Source organism: Lissotriton vulgaris, chromosome 9, assembly GCF_964263255.1.
Source record: "Lissotriton vulgaris chromosome 9, aLisVul1.2, whole genome shotgun sequence".
NCBI lineage: Eukaryota > Metazoa > Chordata > Amphibia > Caudata > Salamandridae > Lissotriton > Lissotriton vulgaris.
The window spans coordinates 907,755,832-907,780,926 of record NC_141697.1 but is presented as its reverse complement, the minus strand read 5'-3'; the positions used below and the strand labels follow the sequence as shown (position 1 = coordinate 907,780,926).

General features: G+C 43.2%; 1 protein-coding gene across 1 annotated transcript in view; it reads right to left on the bottom strand.

Annotated features, from left to right (window-relative positions):
- The window catches only part of LOC147692486 (synaptosomal-associated protein 25-like), a 552,838-nt gene that overhangs the window by 101,005 nt on the left and 426,738 nt on the right, over nt 1–25,095 (bottom strand). Inside the window, exons 3-5 of the mRNA XM_086938695.1 lie at nt 23,271–23,312; nt 22,331–22,379; nt 9,613–9,730 (exon numbers count right to left, since the gene is read on the bottom strand). Of these exons, the coding sequence (XP_086794821.1) occupies nt 9,613–9,730; nt 22,331–22,379; nt 23,271–23,312 (209 nt within the window). The remainder of the gene's footprint in view (nt 1–9,612; nt 9,731–22,330; nt 22,380–23,270; nt 23,313–25,095) is intronic.

Genomic DNA, 25,095 nt, shown 5'->3' with positions numbered 1-25,095 from the left:
ACGCACCGCCCTCATCCCACACCGCAGCCTGGGCCTACCGACACTGATGCCACCGACTCCAGTTAGTCGGCTGACAACAGCGTTTCAGCAACGACGACGCTGCTGCTGCTTGCACCGTGACGAGCACTGCCTTCATCTCGCACCGCGAGGCTGGTCTCATCGGCGACGCCATCTGACGCCGCCACCGAGCCGCTGCTCGCACAGCAACCCGAGGGCACTGCACGCCGCACTTTGCACCGCAGCACACAACGCCTGCCGACGCCAGCGCTCCTATTAATTGAAATACTGAATAATTATTCTCTCAGCTCATGTGCAGTATCACAGACAACTTTTTCAGGGTAAAAATCTCTCCAAAAAGGTCATCTTTGTAGGCGCCGATCTGTAAGCACTATTAGCTAAATGTACGTATTTTTCCTTTTAAAAGTAAGCAAATCATAATCAATAATTCAAAAGAATTGATTGGACAGGGCCATTCTAATCTTTAACACCCTCTTTTTAAATGAAAAACACAGCAAATTAAAAGAAGTGAAACTGGACAGGCAGCTGCTTCAAAAAGCTGAAGAGAATCACTGCTCCCTCAAGAGAGTCAACATCTCCAGTGCTATACAATGAACTGGAGTGCCCACTTGAACTTGAGGTCTTCCTTAAGTTTTACCATACCACTGATGCCACAGGGGTGCAGCGAGGGCCTAATGTGATTTTAGTCTAGATTGCTATGGTGGGGAACTACTACTGCATACTAGTATGTTTTTCTCCTTCATAGTGAGCCTTTTTAAAGGATAGTCATAAACAGTTAATAGAATATTAAGCTCAGACCCCAAGAAGTTTGAGGAAAAACTAGTTGAATAATAAGATATTTAAAAGGATAACGATAAACTTTTACTAAACAGGTTATGCAAAAAAGCCAGACTCAGTAGGGTGTCACGCATGATGCCGGAATACAGGCAATTTTGTCTTGTGAATGCAAGGCTAGACCTCTAATTGACCACCTTACAGATTTCAGTGATGGTCACAATTTGTCAGTATGAAAATACATATTTCTCTCACAGCGTCTTTTTACTAAGGAGTAGTCTGCCACAGCCCTCAAAGGTAGTTGTTTATTAGTTTCTAATAACTGAGTCTTACTCATTAAATGATCAATCCTGCCAGTTACTGGCAAGGTGCTGCTTGACCTGTATGTGTGAGATCGTAGTTGAAGTACTGCTATTTAGAGTATCTGGTTATCGTTGTTAGCTAGGCAGTACCTGATTTATGCTTTAGCGGATGGGATACTCTATCACAAATGTAACGGATATCCCGTCAGTCGTAGAGCAAATAAATTAAATCCTATGGCATTGGTAATAGGGGAGACAGGATAACCGCCACGTTTGTGACAGAGTATTCCATCCAACAAAGTCGAAAGCAGGCCCTTTATTACCATCAAGCATATGAAGGATCTTGGCGGTAAACGGGGACACTTTGGGCAAAAGATGGGCAGATGTATAAACAGACACCCCATTGACAGTAAGCAGCAAATAGAAAGGGCAGGTGGGATAGGGAAAGGAAAAAAATAAGTAGTCTTGAAAAAGAAAGATGAGGAGAAGGAAAAGGGAAAGAAGAAAGAAGCGAAAGGAAGGATGTAAGCAAAGAAAGGAACTAAAATAAAGGGTGACTGTGAAAGTAAGGAAGAAATGTACAAAGAAAGGAAGGCTAAAAAGAAAAAAGGTTGGGAGAATGGATGGAATGGTGAAAGATTGCTACACGGAAGGGTGAAAGTTCTGATGACTGGCGAAAGTGTGGATGGCTGAATAAACGGATAGCTGGATGGAAAGGTGAAAGGATGGATACTTGGATGAAAATGAATGAACGGATGAAGGAATAGATGTGTCAAAGTACAGTGGTTGAAAGACGGCTGGATGGGTGAAACAATGGATGGATTAATAGAAGGGTGGGGATAGATAAAGGTGGATGGAAGATCGAAAGCACGGGTGAGTGGATAGACTGGTGAGAGGGTGCACAGGTGACTGGATTGGTTACAGCTTGGATGTTTTCATGAATAGAAAGGTGAAAGGATGGACTGACTTAAAGAAAGGAAGTTGTGAAGAAGAATGAAAGTGTAGTTAAGTGAACAGATAGATGAACGGGTTGGTGAAAGGTTGCTTGCACCGATTTATAACAGGATAAATGGAAGGCTAAGAGGATGGATTAAGGGTGAAAGTAGGGATGGATGGATTGATGTATGTATGGAAAAATGGATTGGCAAACGGATGGATGAATTAAAGTATAGATGGATAGACCTTGGATGGATTAAAGGGTTTATGGTTGCTGGAGAGAAAAGATAGATGGCTACTTGGAAAATTGAAGGACAGATGTGTGGATGGAGGGGTGAAAGGATGGCTGGGTTGATGAGTGGAGTAATGGTGGAATAAGATGGGTAGACAGATGGAAAGGCAAAAGTACGAATAGCTGAGGGAATAGAGGGATGTTATATACAGACTGATGTTTGACACTCTGTGCCTGGTATCAGTCGTAATGAAAAATTTGCTAACAGGTTCTAGTCCAACCTTTTCATGCAAAACATATACCAAGCTGTATGATCTGACTATCTACTAGCAGTTCAATCGATGTTTTCAAATCCGTGTTTCGATGTACCATGAAAACAACCACAAACAATATAAAAAAAGCACTTCATATAATTGCATGTCATGATCAACACTAAAGGTTGCTAGGCTGGAGCGTGTGATTAGGAATAAACAATTCTGCAAATTGAAGTGTTTCCTATTTATGAACTCATGTTGCTATTCTGGATGCGAAATAACATGCTTTAAAATGTCAAGGGAAATTATCCTGCTGGCTATATTGCACGTAAAGACTTTTCTTAAATTGTGCATTATTAAAACAATTCACAACGTGGATCTGCTGAGCACATGTGCTAACCTGTTCGTAATATACTATGAACAGGCAGTGGACCACTGAGATTTTACAGGACCCAGTGATGAGTGTGTCACATCCCTGGTTGCACCCAAAAAGACTGAAAAAGTGGAAATAATTTATAAAGCGGGGGCAATTTAGGAAAGCTTATGCCTTCAATGCTTGATTCACTAAAGTCTTCTCATAATAAGGCTTTGATGACACGCTCTCCACTGACGTTCAACACATCACTAGCCATGTTGGGGGTGATACTATCTAAGCATGGAGTAACCTCTAGGGGTAAAAGAGTAGGTTCCAGTAGGGTCCTGGTGCTTTAGCTCAGTTGACTAAGTTGATGAGATAAATGCCAGAAGGAGACCTAGAGTGCCTCTTCAAATCTCCCAGCGTGACTGTAAACTGGATTATATCTCGGGATAAAATCACAACGACAATTGACCATACCCCCACAAAAAACACTTCTAAGGCCATCAAAAGCTCGTGGGTAAAGCGGAAAAGGCAATAACTGTAATTTGGCAGTCGGTTTTGATCTCCTTATCAGTTTTGACTGCTTAATTCCATATTTCAAAAACAACACACTTGTAAATTGATACAAGCCACACAGCTGTCTTATGCAGCTCAAATTTGGTCAAATTTACCTTCATGAGAAAGAAAAAAAGGAAAGTAAATGGAGATAGAAATTGCTGCTTCACTGTGAAATGAGAACTATTTCTATAAAGTGTTCCAAGATCCTGCAGACAAACTGATACTCTGTGTAATAATGATTCCATCATCGATGGAACAGCAATTCTTGCCCACATGCATAGGGGCAGCCTGGGGCCTAGTAACTATATTCTCGTACCCCCTTAATCTATGTCATTTCATCTGAGCATATACCAGAGACCTATCATTTTAGAAACACCTTTTTGATGAAAAATATTTCAATTAACATGGAGCATTTTGCTACACCCTGATTTTCTGATATTTGAAATGCTAATGCATTTCAATGTAATCCTTTAATGTGAAATAAAATGTAATTGGAACCTTTTCTAAAAACTGTTTAGAATTACATGAAAACTAGCCATCCATTGCCATTATCTTTGATTTTACACCAAACCCTACAGAACACTCACCTAAACCTTATTTAATTCTAGCTACATTCTTGACCATACTCCCAAAAGTGGCCACAGAGTTGTTAATTGCTGTTCAGATTATTACTTTCGTTTCATGTTCTCGATTTTCACTCAGAAAATCAGAGTTTAAGGGCATTCAATCTTTTTGTAGATAGTCAACCATATGTTTAGATGCATTTTCTGGTTAGAACGTCAGGAGTTCTCCATGAAGGATCTTTGTTAACAGTCAAGGAAAATTAGTTAGTCATTAAAGACATGGGACCCGATGTAGGTAATTAGGATTTACCGATTCGTAAATACCAAATTTTACCGATTCGGTATTTACAAATCGGTAAATGCTATGTAGGTATTTTTACCGAATCAATTACCAAATCGGGAATATTCGGTAATTACAGAATCGGTAAATACCGATTTGGTAAAATTACCGAATTGACAAGGGGGACAGGATGTCACTTTGACACCCTGTTGCACCCATGATTCAGGCTTGTGTGCCATGTGACACACATACATGCCCTTAGGGTATGTCTGTGTGCCACATGGCACAGGTGTACATGCACAGATGTGCCTGTACAAGGGAATTCGTTATTTACCATGCAATAGTATTACATGGTAAATAACGAATTCTTAGGGGCCTGTGGCACTGTTTGCAGTGCCACCTACATATAGATTTACTGATTCGGTAAATTTACCGAATCGGTATTTTACAGAATCGGTAAATTTACCGATTCAGTAAAATTTAGGCCCCCTACATCTCAATCACCAAATACCGGTTGGTAACGGCCGAAATCGGCCGTTACCGACCAGTATTTGGTGACCTACATCTGGCCCATGGTCACCAAGCAAAACCTGGATTTACTTTGTGTGACGGAGATGTGGTTTAATGATAGTTCATCTTACTTTGTAAAGGAAATGACCTTCTAGAACTTTAATGTTATAACCTTTCACCATATGGTTAGGGAGGTTGGGGGCATGCTATGCTGGTATTACAGTGTTTAATTTGAGCAGGTCGTTGGAGGTGGGGAAGAATGAGGAAGAAAAAATTGGAAAACTGTGGCAAAGGGAGACAATAAGCATGGAAAAGAACTTGCAAATGTGAGATAAAAGTGCAAGTAGTTTATAGTGGTGGATGAAAGAGGATTGAGGTGGAATCAAATCTAAACAGCCTTGGTATTCAGCAACCCTGGCATTTGGATGTGCCAGCGGTTTGCTTCAGAGGAAAACGTTGGCATCTGCATTTATTCTGTTACAAATTAAGCATTGGCTTGTAAAAGCAATTGGATATGTACTTAACTTGTTTTTCTCTCCTCTTCGCCCCTCAGAATAAGAGATTTATCCATCTACCAAAGGACAAAGGTTCTGGTTTACAGACCACCAGGGAGGTTAGGAAGCATATGATATGTTATTAACATATTTCAGATTCGGCTCATACTGTCATGTTGGGTTGTTGGGCAATCTTAATATTCATTCTGATGGTCCTTCAGTACTTACCAGTACTTAGCTCTGTAAAATACACAGACTTGTTTTCTTTGTTTAGCTTAAATATGATTGCCGCCCTTCCCTCACATCTCAAGGGCTAGGCCCTTTTAATATTGTTTGTTGTAATTCACCTTTTGTCTGCCTTTTTGTTTGTTTCCAGTACTTTGGTCAGATCACTACTGTTTCCCTTTTTCGTGCTACTCTTGCAAAACACCTAATCGATCAATGGGCCCAATGTCTTTAGTAGTGTGTCAGTATTTTGTTTTTTAAGGTGGAGGAGCTTTCCCAACATGTATTTTGCTATGGATCTTTTGACCACTGACCCTCATCATCTTTTAGATAAACATCTTTGGGTACAGGGCTCCGTTTTAGATCAGATGGACCCCATGATCTTACATCTTGCTGACTGTTTTGTCCCTTGAATAGTTGTTTTAACAAGGAATTGGCAGATATTAAAAAAACTTTACATCCGTAGAAAGGCAGTAGATTCCAAATTATGATCCTATGCTCAGAGTTCAGTGGTTATTATTTAACTACATTTTCAAAACAGTAATTAGGAAAGCTAAAGCAGCATTCTTTTGAGAGAAAAGTTGTACTGACCCACACATGGCAACTGCTATTTTATTATTTATTTTGTTAGAGATTTAAGGGATTCATCTAAACAGTTTTGACCTTTCCTGTTGGAAGGAGAAGTACAACTGAATTGCTGATTATTTTGAAAACAAAATTATCATAATCAAATTGGCTTTGACGGTTCGCAACTCACTGATGTGGCCCCTATTCCTCAAGTCTAAGTTTGCACGCATTATTCTTATCTTAAAGTGGCCTGTTCTGGATTCCAATGATTTGTTGAATTTTCGTCCCATATTTCAGCTCCCTTCTTTGGCGAAACTCTTGGAGAGAGCTGGTTTATTTCAACTGTCGAATTTTGTAGAAGCTAAAAAACCTCTTCAATGGGCAGATGTGCTTTGTCCTGGCTACAGCAAAGAACTTGCCATAGTTGCCACTGTAGATGACAAGCATCGCTATATAGACAATGATGTTCCTGCCGCCTAGATTCGATTAGACCTCAGTGGCGTTTGATATGGTGAACTATTCTTGTTGCTGAGTAGGCTTGTGGAAATAGAAGTTAAGGCTAGAGCCCGCCTTGGTTTTCCAACTTTTTTATGGATAGAACATAATAAGTATGACTTTATGTCTCTGTTAAAATGTCATCTTGCAGGGTTTCAAGCGTAAATGCTATGTGAATTACTTCTTAATTTGTATATGATTACTCTAGCTCGCTCTATATATTCCTTCGGCTTCAGTCTCTTCCATATGCAGACAATGCCCAAATCACGGTAAGTACAGTTGGAGACATCCACAGTTTAGCCTCCAAGTTATATGATTTCGCTTCCTTGGTCTAGTGATGGATGAGTGCAATGTTAAATAGAGATGAGAGTGAGAATCTTTGTCCTGCTAAGTACTTTCCGCTTTGGGACTCACCTTTTTGACTCCTCTCTGTGAGCCCAGAACCTAGCCCTATTTCTTGTATTAAAGTGGGCTTTAAGACTGACTCAGCTGTAACTAAAGATGAACAAGTCAAGGCTGTACTCAGGGCTTGATTTATTTCAGCTACGTATGTCAAAATATATCTTGCAGTTTTTGTCATTTCCTCATATAGTCCAAATTCAGAATGTGTTAATCCCTGATCGCTTGGATTATTGTAATGCAGTTTACTTGGACCTGCCTCATTTCTTGATCCAGAACCTACAGCTTATTGAGAACAGGACCACCAGGCTAGCTTTGGGGCTGAAATTAAGTGACCATATCTCTCAGGTATTAAACATGCTGCACTGCTTGCCCATTAAAGAGTGTGTTAAATTCTTAGTTCATCAAATTGACATTTGCGGATGAACATACACCTTTTTAGACAATGCGTCAAGCGATATCTTCCAACTCAGACAAAAAGTTCTTCAGGTCACTTCCTTCTTGTGTCCCCAAGGTTCAGTCACAGACCCCTTAAGGGCTGTGCATTTTCCTCGGCAGCACCTGTTTAATGGAACTCTCTGCCAATAACTCTGCGTCAAGAAATGAATCAACTGAAATTAAGAAAGGCTTTAAAAACCTGGCTATATCGCCACACATTTTCAAAGCATGTCAGTCCCTGGGTTTCTCTGGTTTGTGATTTCTAGGCTCCTTTGGGGGGAGGGGGTGAACATTTAGTTCTATAAATATATAACCTTACATAACAGTTTTAACCCAAATGTTAAGCCTATGTTTGATATCAACTACCCTCTCCATAAACAAGGTTGTAACCCTATTCTTTTGCTTTTAGTCTATTTTTCATAAAAAATTACTATTGCAATTTTGGATTTTACTTACATGCATTTTCAATGTAATACTTTAATAGAAATTGTTTTATCTGATGTGTACTGAGATGAAATGACACTATCATGTGATTTAAGTACATGGGATCCACCATTTCTGCCCAGGTTGAATCCCGTAGCATAGAATACAATATTTCAGTCCAACTCCACTCCAATAACATAACGTCCATCTCTCCTGCTACATACACTCTCACTACATAGCATCCATCATTCTTATCCATCCCAAGGCAAAGAAAGAGAATTCCACAGACGTACATGTCCACAGCATGAGAGGAACCAGTCACTTCCATACTGTAAAGTTGTTTTTCATGAATGCTGTACATTCCTGCAGATTATATCTTTTTTCAAATATGCACATGTTCCAGACTTAAAGTCCAAAACAATCATGACACTGATCACCCATCCTCTCTATCCAATCCCACCATTGGGTAAGGTAAATATGGAAGTGCTGTTGACCAGTGCGTAAGGTTTTGGAACAACTGACCTTCAAGATAAGAAAGAGGACTACAGAATCGTAGTCTTCTTACCCCATGACACTCTCTAACATATTTTGACACAGCATTTCCATTCACATACTCTCCCACAACACGAGATAGACAATACAAATTCATTGTCAAACCATAAAAAGGAATCATTCATTCCAATCAACACATTAAACAAATAGAAGGTTCAACTTTCATATTTTAGCCTCCCATCGCATGATGCACCAATATGACCAGCCATGCAATCACCAACATAATAAGGTTTACACTTTTCACCCGTCACTCTTCTTCAGAATGGCATTCATTGTTCCTCCTCATGCATTCTTAAACAATATGAAATGCACCATGCACATCCACAACAAGTGAATGCTCTGGATCCATTATTCCTTGCCACATACTATACTGCACCCAAAATGTTATTGTTCTTACCAAAATTATCATTTAAGGCATGGAGTCTATCACTGCTACTCATGTACTCTTACACAGCAATCATGTGTTCTTCCATTGGTACCCACATACTGTCCTTAAGCATGGGATCTATCTTCCAGTCCTAGGCACATACCACCCTGAACCTATTTACGTACCCCCAGCAACATAGAGGCTAGCATTTGTACTCCCAAATTGCCTGAAACCCTGAATCTACTCTTTCTTATTAAATTCAGCACTGCAGCAATTGAGTTCCTTTTTTAAACCACTATCTATCTTGACCTTGGCATCTACCATTGCTTCTCATGAAGCCCCTTGTAGCAACGGATACACCACTCCTATGCACATTCTGCTTCTATGGAACCCACTGGTGTGCAAGTTTTAAAACACCAGAAAAATTCCTCAACTGTGCACTACACCCCAGAATCCCAATGTTCGCCCCAATGGAGGGCACATACAGTCCCTATCACACTAGGCGTCCGTCTGTTGCACAAAGCATCCAAACCAAATAAGCCTTCTCCTCTTCTGCTAGCCACAAGGTTATAGACCTACATTCCTACATTGATTCCTTGAACTAGTGCCCCATCAGACCCTCCCACGTGAGTCTAACGTAACCTCCCCCACAGGGGAGCCACACAGCCAGCACCACACAGGCCCCACACAACACCTTCCTTGGGCGTACAGCTTCTGAGTCCTGAAACAGTTGAGGAAACTATAAGGCGGGAACAATACACTACACTACCACAGAGACTGAAAGCTGAAGCACAGCTGACCATATAACACTGACAGGTAACACACCATCTATGTCTCCCTGCCCCATATTGGGGGGCAGGTACCTACTTGTCACACGGACAGGCGCAAAGGCCACAGCACTTGGCCATGTCTGTCAAGTTTTTTTCAGCCTCCTTCATGTCCTGGTTAATCTGTTCCAGTCCCTCATCAATGCGATCCAGCTGTTCTGGGGCAGAATGAGAGGAGGGGTAGGTGAGTCTCTGGAGCAAGAATAGGAGAGGGTAGTTTAGGGAGGTTGGGCAAGAATGGAAAGTTTGGCAGACAACCAGGAGGGGGGTCAGGGAAACAAGGTGAGGTGGATCTCTATAGAAGAGTGAAGAGCGGGTAGGTGGGTAAAGAGCACGGTGGGTGAGTACCAGGTCATTAGGGCCTAAATAGGTAAAGAGTCAGAAAAGCAGTTCCAGTATATAAGTGGAGGAAGGGAAGACCTCACTTGTCAGAAGGCTGGATGTTGGTTTCTCCTGTAGTGCTCTCCATAGTTTACATTACTTGCCTGGTGACTCCACTTCTGCGGATGCTAAGTCGGTGTCTTATTAAGTCATGCAGCATTACTGATCACCCTTTCTTTTGAATGTGGACGACCCATGACAAATTTCTAATCAAATTTCAAAACCTTTAATAGTGACACTGTTTCATGCATTCATGATAATAAAAAATAAAAACTGGTGCCATATCCAACTTCCTGATCTAGATATTTAGAAAGGTGAACAAAACATGTTGGAAAGGCTTACTCTACAAATAAACATTGTTCAGGTAAAACGTCAGGCCTCCTAAAAGAAAAAGACAGTTGTATGTATTAGAGTTTCTCTGTCACAATAGTGTATGCTACTTCTTAACTAATCTAGGTTGACCCATACCCACTTATAATAGAAACTCTGGCCTAGCCTTGCAGAGAAGGGAGGGTCCAACTGTCAACACATTGTGCACACTTGGTCCTGCTGATGCGTGTGCATGTTTGTGATCTCTGGACTACTCATGCAAAGTAAGGGCCTCATTTGTTGATGCACTCTGCATCTGAATTTCTATTCAATTACTGTTTTGCATTTTCTTCATTTAACATGGTCTATAGAAAGCACCCTTAACATGAGTGTGTGTGAATTATCCCTAGTATGGTAGTGTGCTGTGATAGCTTTGTTTTTGCAATGTCAAGTGTCAAACACTTTTGTAAGTATGGCGTTCACAGGCTTGTTAAATTCTCTTTGGTATTTGTTGATATTTCACACTTATTTGCATATATCTGCTAGTATAGGAGAAATGCCCTTCTTGCGCTATGTGTTACTGTTTACTTTCAATGCATTTCGGGCCAGGTGGCCCTTCTTCGGGGGCTGAAATCTACAAATGACAAAGAAGCTAACAAACAAAATAACAAACATAATGTGCAGGGAGTTTTAATCTCCTTTCAATCAACTTTCTGTTTTGTACCCCCACAGATCAACAGCATTTAACCTCCGCACTCTGTTCAATACTCTGCATAAAATAGATCCTGACACCCCCGCGGCGCTGTCCTGTTGGACACCGAAAAGGCCTTTGACTCCTTGGAGTGGCCCTTTTTCCTCTCTGTAATGCAGCGAATGGGCATGCCGCAGGGCTTTATAGCCACCACAGCCCTGTTATACATCTCGCACACTGCCAGGCTCCGACTACATTGGCACTTTGTCCTTGTCCTTTGCATTGACTCTGGGTACGAGGCAGGGATGCCCCTGTCCCCCCTGTTATTCATTCTGGCAATGGACCCGCTAGTGAGACATTTCCAGGAAAAACATCTCCACAGGGGCGTGGCGTTCCGCACGGGCCCATTATTGGTCTCGCTGTATGCGGACGACACAATCCTTTATGTCCATGATCCCGAGACTAACTTAGATCCTCTTCTATGAGAAATCATACGCTTTGGCACTTATTCCGGCCTAGGGATAAACTATCGTAAATCGGTAATCTTCCCACTCACGGAGAGCACCGCCCAGTGGGCACTTGAATTCCTGTTGGAATGGTGCTCCGACTCGGTGAGTTATTTGGGGGTGCAGGTACACAGGGATCGAGATCAAATTATTCGCCTTAATTACGGGGTAGCGATCTCCAAACTTGAGTCACGAATAGATCATTGGCTAAAGCTGCCCCTATCCATGGCAGGGCGCGTGACGCTTATTAAAATGATAGTCCTTCCTAAATTTTTATATTTGTTTCATAATATCCCAATTCCCCTGTCTGAGAAGTTTTTTAGTAAGCTTCGCACCCTATTGCTTAGATTGGTCTGGGCCAATAGAACGCCGAGAGTGCGGTGGCAGGTCATGACACTCCCCTACGAAAGGGGGGGGATACGGTGTCCCAGACATGCAGCTCTACTATCTGGTGGCACAGTGTAGCTTCGCTCAGGCATGGTACTACCCAGACGCCAGGATAACCTTTCTGAAGCCTGAGTCAGATTTTATGCTGTCGGACACCCTGGCTATCAGGATCCCACGAGATCGTACAGATATTCAACCGGTTTCCACTATGAGCTGGGCATGGGCCTCACTGGGACGCCTCACGAACACACAAATGGTTTATTCTTCAGCCATACCGCTACCAAATCCTAAACTGCTGCCCATAACTAGAGAAAAGCTTGTGCAAAAAAACCTGCACGAAGTTCGGTATCACCAAAATGGGAGATTTCTTCCCTACAGGCCACATATTTGACTTAGATGACGCGTCCCTTTTTCTGGATGCTTGGTTTATGGATAGGTTTGTACTTGCTAGGCTTAAGGCTGCATTGCAGGCCCGGCTTCCTGATTTTCCTTAGGAGCCCCCGTACTTTTCTCCTCTGACAGTGGTGATCAACAGCAGCAGAGGAGTACATTTGATTTCACAACTTTATAGGGCGGGTGTGTATCTGATTGCGTTAGACGATACCAGGGTGCGGGGGGCATGGGAGGCAGACTTAGGTAACACAATATCTGATGAGCAGTGGGCTGCATGTTGTCTGGAGACTAAACATGTATCTATTAACAGCAGGCACAGGTTGATTCATTTTAAGTTCTTAACCCGAATGTACGTCACCCTACTCAGGGCGCACAGGATTGACCCTAATAGGTCACACCAATGTCAACGATGCCAATCCCCCAGGCTGACTTCGCTTACTTGGCCTGGACTTGCCCACGGATTCATACATTCTGGATGGGTGTTCACCACACGCTCAGCAAGATTATACAGGTACAAATGAATCCCCTGCCTGAGATTGCTCTCCTGTGATACGTGGTACAATTCCCCATAAAGTTCAGGCGGTTTACAGCCATCGCCTTGCTTTTGGCAAAGAGAGAGGCGGCGATACACTGGGGTGGGAGAAGGGCCCCTACAGTGCAGTCCTGGCTCCAAAGTTTGGCTTCCTGCTCCATGAGAAGTGAACATTATGAAGACACAGTCCCTCCATCCTCCAGACCCAGGGACATATGGGGCCCCTTCAAGGCCTATTTTGCTATCCAGCTGCAGGAACACTCCACACAACATGAGCAAGGCTAGAACCGACAGGGGTGGGCTAATGCGCTGTTCTGAATGTAGGCAATTTCTTTGTTCCAACTGTGTGTTTGCATGCAGCGATGGGCTGGAGTGGCGATGGGTTTGGAGGGTGGGATAAGGGGGAGGGGTGTTAGCTGAGCAGTATCATTTGTGATTATCATGGGCCAGGACAATTGAACTTATAGATTGTGATGTTCATACATGACCTATTGTGTAAATGTTAGGACAACTGTGACTTCTTATGTTTATGCAACCAAGTCGCCCTGCCATCGGGCTCAGTACATTGCTTTGTTTTTTGCTCAAAATGCTAAATAAAGTTTTTTTAAAAAAGAAAAAAACAACTTTCTGTTTTGTAGTCTAATAAACGCAGTCTATGGACATCCTATTAAATACAAAAATCTAATTGTGTCCGTGTCCTACTGTGCCCTTTATTACGTCCCTGCATGCGCAATATTTGTGCTCTGCGGTGAACAGTCCTTGTGATCTGGTGTAGCATGTGAGTGGTGTTGACGTTACATGGTTAATAGTAAAGTTCTTTGTAGTGAAACCTTCAAATGCCAAACCCACAAGAACATGTCTGCCCGTTGGTGATTCCAATACATGCAAAACCTCATGCAAGTGGGGAAAACCAACCATCCTTTGATCCATGTGCAAATGTTCAATTTACTGATAGTTTCTCCTGAGTCAATCTATAAAGAATAAATGAACAGGTAGTTCAAACATTCTGCTGCTTTAAATGTTTCTTGCCACAAGGCATGTGAACAACTAGAATGTACCTACCTTGATGGTGACGAATGCGACCTCTCTGTAAACGTGATAGAGGAAAATGGCTTAGTCTGCAAAACATAAACGTGCAACAACGCCGTGATTCTGTGTACTCACGAAAACCAAAGAATCCTAAACTCAACCGCCACTCATCCAATCTGTGGGTGCTCACCTTTGTTTGACGGGCAAAAAAACTCTCAATACAATGCAGCTTGGGTTTAGCGTGTGTAACACGCTCGTGACTTATGAAGTGCTCGACCTGTGCAAGTGAAACAAACAACGGACTCAGGGGCAAAAAAGCTCACGTGACGAGTAATTCTATGGCAGGACAGGAGGCTCGGATTATGCTTTCTCCATTTCTTTACTACACAGCAGCCAATAGTAATACAGTAAAGAAAACAGAAACTACAACACCCATGAACACCTGGGCTACCATAGAGACTGTATCCCTATATAAACCGGATAGCGGATATCACTTCCTCTTTCTTTGCTGCTTCGCAGCAGAGTTAAGTTTTCTATCTTTTTTCCTGCTTATGTATGCTTGGTTAATGTGATTTATTGACTGTGCCGCTTAGCGCTTGCTTAATTGCGCTTTGTTCATGTTGTTTCACTTGCGCTCGCTCAGCGCTCACCTGTTCTGGTGTTGTCTTTTGCCGGTACAGTTACGGTTCTGTTCCGCCGCTCCGGTTTGCGGCGCTTAGGGTTCTGAGAGCGCGGGTCGCCTCTCGTTTTACTCGGGCGCTCTGTGCCCGTGTTTTGCTCCGGTGGAGTGGGAATGGGGCTCTGGAGGTCGCGCGCTTAAGTCGCGCAACGCTCCTTCCTGATTTTGTGCAGGCGGGCTTCTGCGCATGCGCAGAAGCCCTCGTTGACGCTCCGCTTGTAGTGCGGTGACGGACACGCCTGAGGCGGCGTTTTTGAAGAAGCCTTTCGCCCACAGCCTGCCAGGGAGCCCAAAACTGCCTAGTTACCAGTGGGGGTTGGAAAATTTATAGAGGCTTTTGCCTAGAGTGGCATATTTTCTTGCAAGCCGGTTCCCTCCACATTCTAATCATTATTCATTGCTTCAGGGCTTGCTTGGGGTTTTTTCTGTCACTCCCCCTGTGTGGTTGCCTTTTGTTTTGGCCACTGGCGTTCTCCTCTGTGGGCTTTCTGAGAGACATTCTAATTATTTTTGCTATTTCTTGGTGCATAGGTCACCATGGCTGAGTGTGGTAAAGAGGAGGACGACTAATATGAGGTCGACAATGACCAGGAGTCATTTGAGGACACATTGGTGACCGCCCATGACCAAGGGGTGCAACAATCAGTTAAAACGGCGTTGGTTCGCGCTATCGGACCTCTCAAACGTCATTTGACAGATTATGCCACCCAGCAGGGTTGGCTTCCTTCTACCTCCTCGAGGAAAACGTCTAAATCTCCCAAAAATCCACATGCTCAAGATTTTTCTAAATTGGTACAAATTCTACAATCGACCAGTATTTCTAAACATTCTTCTAAGGCGTCTCATACTCCTGAAGACACGGATGATTCATCTTCTTCTTCTTCAGACCCTTATGTCCCTCCCCCTGCCAAAAAGCCCGGAAGGAGCACTTTGTGGACGCTCCGTCCAGACCTCCAGTGTTGACTTTTGATCCGGCGGACATTGTCCACCCTAACTCTAAATCCTGGCTCCCTTCTATTGAAGTTGCTGAATATGTTCAGGACCATATTAGAGCACCATTTGATCAAGAGGTGCGCACTCGTCTGCGCTCTGAATGTCCCCGACCGGATTTGGCAGACAAGCTTGCTTGTACTCCTGAGGTGGATCCCACAATTCTGACCGATCTCAAGAAGTTTACCAAAGATCCCTTGAAGGGTATTGACCGTTCCTGGCGTATATGCCAGGATAAACTTCTGGATTTACTTGGTCCTCTGACCAAATTGCTGGATCTGGGGTATCTCGCAAAGGAGTCTAATTCACCCATTGACCCTGAAGATTTGATTGGCTGGGCACAACGTGCAGTATGCATGTTGGGAAACGCCAATTGTGCCCTGTCCACGGAGCGTCGGAGGTCCATTCTTTTGAAGATGGATCCGAAGTTGACTGAATTGGCCTATTCGGAATCGGGTCCTTTGGCTCAGGGTCTGCTGTTCGGACAGCCTTTTCTTAAAGAGCTTACGAGGTTCGTAGCAACTTTCAGTGGCCTGGATAAGGTGCAGAATTCTCTTCGTAGGGCTTTCCGTCCGGTTTTTGGGCGGGCCGGACGTTCTAGGGGACGTTCGTTCGGCCGAGGTTCTGGCCAGCAGCATGGCAACCAGTCCCACCAGGGAGGTAATCAGTCCTCTTCCAATTCTGGTTCAAAGGCAAATTTTTACCCCTCCCACAAAGGTCGTGGGCAAGGCAATAAAGGAGGATATGGCGGAAATCAAGGAGGAAGACAGGAGTACTCCAATTCAGGTGAGAATAATTCCTTATTCAGAGGTTGTTCTGGGGGGCAGACTGCGTTTTTTTCTAGAGAACTGGCGCATGATCTCCAGCGATGCTTGGGTGTTGCAAACAGTTCAGGGATACAGAATAGAGTTTTACAGCTACCCCTGTCAGTCTCGTCTTCCTACTCCCCTTCATTTTTTCCCAACAAGATCAAAAGATCCTCTCCGAGGAAATCACATCTCTTCTAGCAAAAGGGGCTGTGGTTCAAACAACCTGCCATCCTCAGGGGTTTGTGAGCAACGTCTTCCTAGTGCAGAAGAAAGGGGGCGAAGCACGTTTAGTTCTCAATCTCCGGGACTTCAACGGCGGGGTGGTCTATCGCCACTTCAAGATGGAAGGTATCCATCTACTCAGGGATCTTCTTCGCGAGGGCGACTGGATGGTTCGCCTGGACTTGAAGGACGCGTACTTGTCGGTCCCAATGTTTCAACCACATCGCAGGTATCTCCAGTTTCAGTGGTTGGGGATAAGGTACGAGTACACGGTACTCCCATTCGGCCTATCGTCAGCACCTTGGTGCTTCACGAAGCTTCTTCGGCCGGTTGTGGAATCTCTGAGGGCGCGCGGTGTTCATCTAATAATTTACCTCGACGACATTCTTCTGATGGCACAATGTCCGCTTCAGTTGCAAACACACTTGCAGTGGACGGTAGACCTTTTGCAATCTCTCGGATTTCTAGTGGATCCTCAAAAATCTCTTTTGCTTCCCACTCAGTCGATCGAATTCTTGGGATTTCTGGTGGATTCGATCTCTTGTCAGCTCCTTCTGCCATCCCAGAAGATCAGGTCCATCAAGAGGGAGTTGAAATCACTATTGTCCGAACAGAGTGTGTCGTTGAGATCGATTGCTTGAATTGTCGGCCTTCTGGCGTCATCCATTCAGGTAATTTTTCCGGGTCCATTGCATTATCGGGCCCTTCAACGGCTCAAGATCAGACATTTACAGAAAGGACTGAGTTATTCCGATCTGGTTCCTCTTTCGGAGGAAGCCAAATCAAAGATGCTATGGTGGCTTCAACACATGGAAGCTTGGAACGGGAAAGCCCTCTTCGGGTCTACCCCGGATGTCGTTCTGGAATCGGATGCCAGTCTTCGGGGCTGGGGAGCCCGTTGCGGGTCGGTGACGACGGGAGGTCGTTGGTCGCGCGAGGAATTGGATCTGCATATAAATTGTCTGGAGCTCCTGGCGGGCTCATTTGCAATCCGTTGTCTTGCCCCGCAGGCGGCAAATTGTTGCATACTCCTCCGCATGGACAACATTTCTGCGGTTCGGTACGTCAACAAACTAGAGGGGACGAGATCGAGACTCTTGGCGGAGATCGCCAAAGATTTCTGGCATTATTGCCTCCAGCGGAAGATCACTCTTATTGCAGAGTATCTCCCGGGTCGAGACAATCAGGTGGCCGATTGGCACTCTCGCCATCTGCTGGATTTCAGCAACTGGAGGCTTTACCCCAGGGTGTTTCGGAGCCTCTCCCGCATTTGGGGTCGTCCGTTGATAGATCTGTTCGCTTCCCGCCTCAATGCTCAACTGCCCAAGTTTTACAGTTGGCGTCCGGATCCGGAGGCTCTGGCCACGGATGCCTTTCTGCAGCATTGGCCTCATCACCTCTGTTATGCGTTTCCCCCGTTCGCAATGATTCCGCGGGTGTTGGCTCGGACAAAGCTCTTTCTGTCGGAAATCATTCTGATAACTCCTCTGTGGAGGGCTCAGGCTTGGTTTCCGGATCTGATGGAGATGAGTTGCTCGACGCCGCTCCTTCTTCCTCAGAAGAAGAACCTGTTGTTGGATCCCCTGCTCAACCCTCATCCTCTAATTCTGTCAGGACAGCTCAGGTTGGTCGCGCGGCGGATTTCGGGGAACGCTGGCAGGTCTCGGGCTTATCTGGAGACGCTGCAAAGTTTATCGGAGAGGCCTGGGCCCCCAATACCCACAAGCGTTATGTCTCCGCTTGGCGACGATGGGGTAACTGGTGTTCTGATCGGGATTTGGACCCCGCTTCAGCTGATGTTACTGTAGTGGTGAATTTTCTCGCTTCTCTGGCCTCTTCAGGTCTTGCTTACAGGACGGTCAATTCTTTTCGCTCTGCGATTTCTGCGGGCCATGACATGGTTGATGGGAAACCTGTGGGGGAACATCCCTTAATTTCTAAACTTCTACGGGGTGTCAGGATGTTAAAACCGCCTTGTCTCAAGTATGTGACTCTCTGGGATGTCTCCATTGTTTTACGTTTTCTGGAGTCGTGGCCTGCTAACGCTTCCTTGTCCCGGAAACAGTTGTCAGCGAAGTTGACAATGCTTTTATGTTTGGTATCCTGCAAGAGGGTTTAGGATGTTCGGGCCTTAGACTTGGCGGGTCGATCATTCTCTCCGGACGGAGTCACTTTCACCATCTCTAGACGTACTAAATGTAATACCTCCTCTGTCACGTATCCTGCTTTTCCGCAGAATTCAAAATTATGTGTTGTACAATGCATGAAGGATTATGAGGTGAGTACAGCTCCTTTTCGGCAGGACTTGTCTGGTCAGTTATTAATTGCTTTACAAAAGCCCTTTAAGCCTGTGGCGCCGGCTACCTTGGCGCGCTGGGTGCGTTGGCTTATGTCTGAAGCTGGAATTGATGTCTCCATTTTCGGAGCCCATTCTGCTCGGGGAGCCATGGCATATAAAGCCTTTTCTGTTGGAGTGTCTTTGACTGATATTATGAAGGCCTCTGATTGGTCTTCCGATTCTGTTTTCAAAACATTTTATTTCAAGCTAATTGTTGATATTGCATCTGTTGTGGTGGCTCAGCTTTGAACAAGCATAATCTGAGCCTCCTGTCCTGCCATAGAATAAAAAATTTGGAAACATTTGTGACAAGAATTTTCAATTCTATTAAGGACACAGAGGCGAGGATTATCCCACCCATGTATTTTATCTGCATATTTTTACTGTATGCTTGTATATGTTATGACATTGTTCTGGTTTCTTTTACTGCAATGTTTCTTCCCTACCCTTTATACCTTGGAGTTCCTTGGTTTTGGGATGGTGTGTTACGGCTCTGATTTTTCTTTCAGGATCTGATCAGAAATGAGGATGTTCTACAGTTCATCCTGTTTTCTTTCGCCTTCACTGTTGGTTTCCAGTCTTGTAGCTGTTTGCTGAGTCTTCCGAATACTTGGTGCCTTGGATTTCCTTCACCTGTTTCGCCTTCCTTTGGACTTGGGATGTCTCCTGCTGGATGGCTCCGGATCACTTGAGTTGACTTTTGACTGTTTTCTGATTGACTGTTACGCAAAGAAAGAGGAAGTGATATCCTCTATCCGGTTTATATAGGGATACAGTCTCTATGGTAGCCCAGGTGTTCATGGGTGTTGTAGTTTCTGTTTTCTTTACTGTATTACTATTGGCTGCTATGTAGTAAAGAAATGGAGAAAGCATAATCCTCGCCTCCGTGTCCTTAATAGAATTGAAAATTCTTGTCACGAATGTTTGCAAATTTTTAAATGTGGTCGACATCATAGAGTGGAGAATGAAAGACAAAATAAAGGAAAGGTCGACTGAGAATGTGGTGGGGATACTACTAAGAAATGAATCGCATGACTCTTCACCTAGAACCTGTGAGTGAAGAAACACTCAATACATATCAAGAACAGTTGAAAACAGCCTGAAAGGCATGGAATTGGGCGACAAACTCAGGAACAAATATGGCGGTCACTTCATGGAGACAAAGTTTCTAAATGGAAAAAAGGCAGATGTGTGACCTTTGTAAAAGTATAGGGAGAACCCTGTTTCATTACGGAATGAAAAGGGATGTTCTGACAAGTAAACAGCATAAGAAGACTGCTGGCAGTGCCAAAATGATAGACAGAGGTGTTCTTCCCCATCGTACTGCGACATGCTCGAGCCATAATCCAGACACAAAATCATCTTAGTGTATCAGAATAGTAAGAAGTAATGTTCTATGTGAAAGTTAGTAGTTAGAGTAGTCAGCATGCACGTCATCCTATTCTGTGCGGGGACACATTTGGACCACAAAATTAGGATACAGATACATGTTAACATTAAGGAAAACATAAAAAACAGCCCATGTCTATTTTTTCGTTCAGACCCTTCGGATGTTGTGTGTACAGTTTCCTGATCCCAAAAAAAACTCTTGTAATAACGATCTTGTAAGATCTTGGCCAGGAATGGGTGTCACAGTCTCAATGACCTGGAATTTGATATGAGCAATTGTGTGTCTAGCCTCTGTCCAATGTACTGCGAGACAGTGTGTTTTGCTCTTGGTTCTAATGGTACTCCTGTGTTCTGAGATTCATTTTTAATTTTTCTCTCAGTTTTAACGACATAGAGCAGTCTACAATGAGACTTTATGCCATAGATCACATTTTTGGAGTTGCAGTCGGAAGTGTGTCTTAGTAAGATGGTTTCTCCTGTCATGGGATGCTGAGATCATTGAAATCTGTTTCGTTATGTAGTATCTCCCATCTGTTATTGAGGATTTTCTTGATGAGTGGAGTGCGAAGAAATGTGATCGCACTGCACTCATGACTAAACAACCAAAAAAGAACCAACTGCGTTTATTAGACTACAAAACAGAAAGTTGATTGAAATGAGATTAATACTCCCTGCACATTGTGTTTATGGTATTTTGTTTGTTAGCTTCTTTGTCATTTGTAGATTTCAGCGCCCGAAGAAGGGCCTCCTGGCCGGAAATGCATTGGGCTTGGATGTTCAACAGAGAAATGCAATAGATTTCTATAAGAAATGTATTTTCTGTGTTAATTAACAGAATAAATCATGTTTAAATTTCTTATGTAAAACAGTTTTTGCTTTTGTTAGAGTACATGTTTATGCCAATGAAGATTTGTTCATAATATGCACATTTAAGTTGAAATAAGTGTTGTTAGATGTTTAATTGGTGGCATTGTCCCACAGCAACAGTGCACAGTGGTCAAGTCCAAAGACTTGAGTTATGTTCGCACAGTAATGTTGACATGTCAGACAGCATGTCCACCACTTTAGCACACTGAGTTATAGCGAAGATAAAGTTTAGATTAGTATTCAAATCAACACAAGGAGTACTCCACTTTCCAAACATAGATTACTGTTTACTTCGCCATATCCATTACCCAAACTTAACTTATGTGCAGAGTACCTAAGATACATTCTGTGTGTTACTGTTTTGATGCTTCGTGCCCATGGTCACATATCTTAAGCGTAAATGAAGTTCCCCTAAAATTTGTCTGTACGATGTTTTACTTTTTTGTTTCTGCGTACCCATGACCCACACTTATTTGCATGCGTAAGGTAGCACAGACTATTAAATACATTCTCTGTGTTTCTATTTTTACACCAATGGGTTAATGACTGCCGGTGTTGCTGAAGTGCCGCTATTTCTTTGCTGCACAGTTTATTATTGAACACCTAAAATCACATGCCTACTGGTATATATGAAGTGGCCTTTATCTGTTTTTGCGCTCAGTGTTCCTGTACTGAGATTTTACGTCTGTGGTCCCATATATGTCGTCCTTTCAGCACTCCCCGTTACTATTCCGCTGTTTTATTTGCCCAAGTTTTCCTCACTTGTTTATGCTCTTCTCACATGTCAGCCTGCAAACACATTTATAGTGAACACCTGCTTGCTTTCTTCACGTGCCGTATCACTGATATGCTAGAGTATTAAGTCAAACTCTTTTCAATCTTGTGTCAAGATGTGATTATGCACATTTGCCATTTGGAGCAGGATTTGTGCACATGTGTAAAGCCTGGCGGGGTATCTAACTCATGCCTCACTTTATTGCTGGTGTAAACAAAGAAGAAATCTAGCCTGTTCAAGGTAGGCAGCAAAAGTCTCTGGATTTTTCTCACCCAACTATTCAATTTGTCGTGTAAATCAGGCTTGCCCTTCTAAATCAATATTGAAGACGATATCACCAGCCCTCCTGTGCCCTGCCTCCTCAATATTTTCCCTGGAAGGTTTGCTGCTTTCTGCACTTTCTAAGGACCTTCTCTGGTCTGATGTCGAAAAGATTTCAGTCACCTGGCCACTTCCCTTACCTCCTTGCTCATCCAGCATGACAAGTGTCCGGATTCCGGCATCTTTACTCTGTTATTGGAGATATGAGATAACAAAAAGTCAAAGAGAGTGCATCATATTTCACACTTGGCGACTCCTGCAATCTGGAAATCAAAGCCCTAATAGTGGCAAGTATAAGGGAGCTTCTGCTAGTGTTTCAATGTCAGTGTGTCTGCAGCCTCTAACCAGTACGGTATGTAGGCCCACATACATCATTGTTACATTTTGCGATTTCTTAACTGCGAAAATTAAGGAATCACAATTAAGAAATCGCAAAATGCTATGCATTAAAAAAAATCGCTATATTTTTTGCGATTCTGTATTTTTCCTTTATTGCGATTCACAATTTGCAAATCGCAATTAAGGAAAACCCTTCCCATTGATTCCTATGGGCCAAAAGGCCCATAGGAATGAATGGGAAGGCATTCACATTTTGCAAACTTCAAATTGCGAATCGCAAAATGTGAATGCAATTTCAAGGGTGCAGGGGGGGTCCAAAGAACGCCAGCAGTGCGAATGCCACCAAATATTACTTTGTCCAGGCTATGGGACCTCATCAGATTTATTTCTACCCATGGATATGTTGAAAGTGATAAAGCGTTACAGGACTCTGGCAGTGTAAGGAACCTCTGATCACTGGCCAATCAGTGGTGGGAAGCCATAGTTGCTTGAGGAGTCTCCCTGTACTCTGGGGAATACGCGTGTGTGAACTACACGCATGCGGTAGTTTTGAAGACAATATAAAGTGTCCTATTATTTTATTCTCATATCTTTCGTGAACAGGGAGAATTATCAATAATTTGTGCATTCAATGTCGCTTTTGTATTAGGAAAGTGCACCACTTTTGATAGAACATCTCTAAACTAGCACACACATACTTAAATGACATGCAGGGATCACGGAGCATTTGTGGCCACGTACCTCTTCAACCAGCTGTACCATCCGCCGTGTGCTTTCCAGAGACTAGAGAAAGAAAAGGAAACAAAGCACATTAGGATGTCTCTGAAGAGGAATCATCGCCATCTTTATTTATTTTCTTAACATTTTCATTTACAACAAGTAAACAACATACATAGGCTCACAGTGTGATCTTGTCATATACCATTCAAGGGTATAAGATTTGTGAAAGCAGCTGTCTACACAAGAGAGTGACAGAAGCCGGTCCATCCACACCTCACTAGATAAAAGTTGCAAATGTGAGACAAATACACTACCCATTCAAGCATGATTCCACATGTGAGCAGGGTCATATAATGTGCATGAAATCCACCCCCCTCAAGCTGCATCTGAAACAGTTGTCCAACCTGTTTGACATATTCCCCTTAATCTCACTGGTGATAGGCTCGCATGGTGCAATACATAAAAGTGTGCTAGTATTAGGTGTGCATTAATAGACCCTCCCTGAACCATTGCACGTCACCCCCCCCCCCCCTCCCCCTCCACTGCGTCTCTGTCAACGGGTCTGCTATTGCCCCCTCCCAGCGTTGGCACACAAGGAGCTCTGTCTTTTTTTTTTTTTTTAGTTCAAAAATAATTTTATTGAAAGGAATACCGGGTAATAATACAAAATAGGAACATAGTATTATGAGGAAAACCCATAAGGGGAGGAGAAGGAGAAGGGAAACACAGGATGATGAAGCGAGAAAAAGAAAGAAAAACAATGCAATTTGAAATGAACAATTCGAAACATAATGAGTTAATCACGGGTATCAAGGGGTAAAAAATAAAGGGTGTAATTAATATGCAATAGAAACAAATGCAAATATAGGTATGCAATTAAACAGTTTAGCCGAACATGAGGATATGAGAAGGGTATCAAGGGGGTTTAGGAACCTCCTGCTGAGCAGGTCGTGGACGAAAGGAGCGGGTTGTACAATTATCTAAATACAACGTAATAGGAAGCCATAACTCAGCACGTTTAGCCGCCAACTGTGCAGGAAAAACAAAAGCATTATCAAGTCTATGGTTGTGACAAACATTATACCACCAAGCTTTGAAAGTGATACCGGATGTAGACTTCCAGTTGATAGTAATTTGTTGGAATGCAACTGCCAATAATAAGTCAACAATGCGAACATTGAGATCATTCTGGTCCCAACAAGGGGAGAGGCTTCCCAGAAAGATTTGAGCATGAGAAAATGGAATACTAGTGGAAAAAATTACATTAATTTGAGCCCAAACTTGTAACCAGAAGGCATGTACCTCCTTGCAAAGGAACAACATGTGAAACAAAGTAGCATTAGGGGAAGAGCATGACCAACATGTATCTGGTGTGGTAGGGAAGCGTTTGTGAAGGGTGGAAGGAGTGTGTAGTAAGCGATTATAAATAAAAAATATAGATTGCGTTAGAGAAGCAGCTCTGGAAGTTTTACGAATCTTCATCAAAATCTTATCGAGCTCTGTCTTTTTTGTCTATCTTGCTTAAGGGGGTGTACGGGCAGGATACCAAAGGCCTGAGATATTCCACATCCAATACTGCATAGCTAAACGATTTAATGTCTTTCCCGCTAACCTAAGGAAATGCCAGATTTCCTATGATTTCGGAAATCACAAAGGCCTGGCTTTTCAAACAATAAAGAGTTATCATATCTCTGCATCATCTTCTCCTCTCTGATTAGTACGGCAGAAGCGCAAAGACGCCTCGTGGCATTCGAGCGCTATATCAAATTATAAATCAATTCAAATCTAGTGTGTGCGAGGTGTTTGGAGTGTTTGGGAAATCTGCCTGAATTTCCATAGCTGTCTT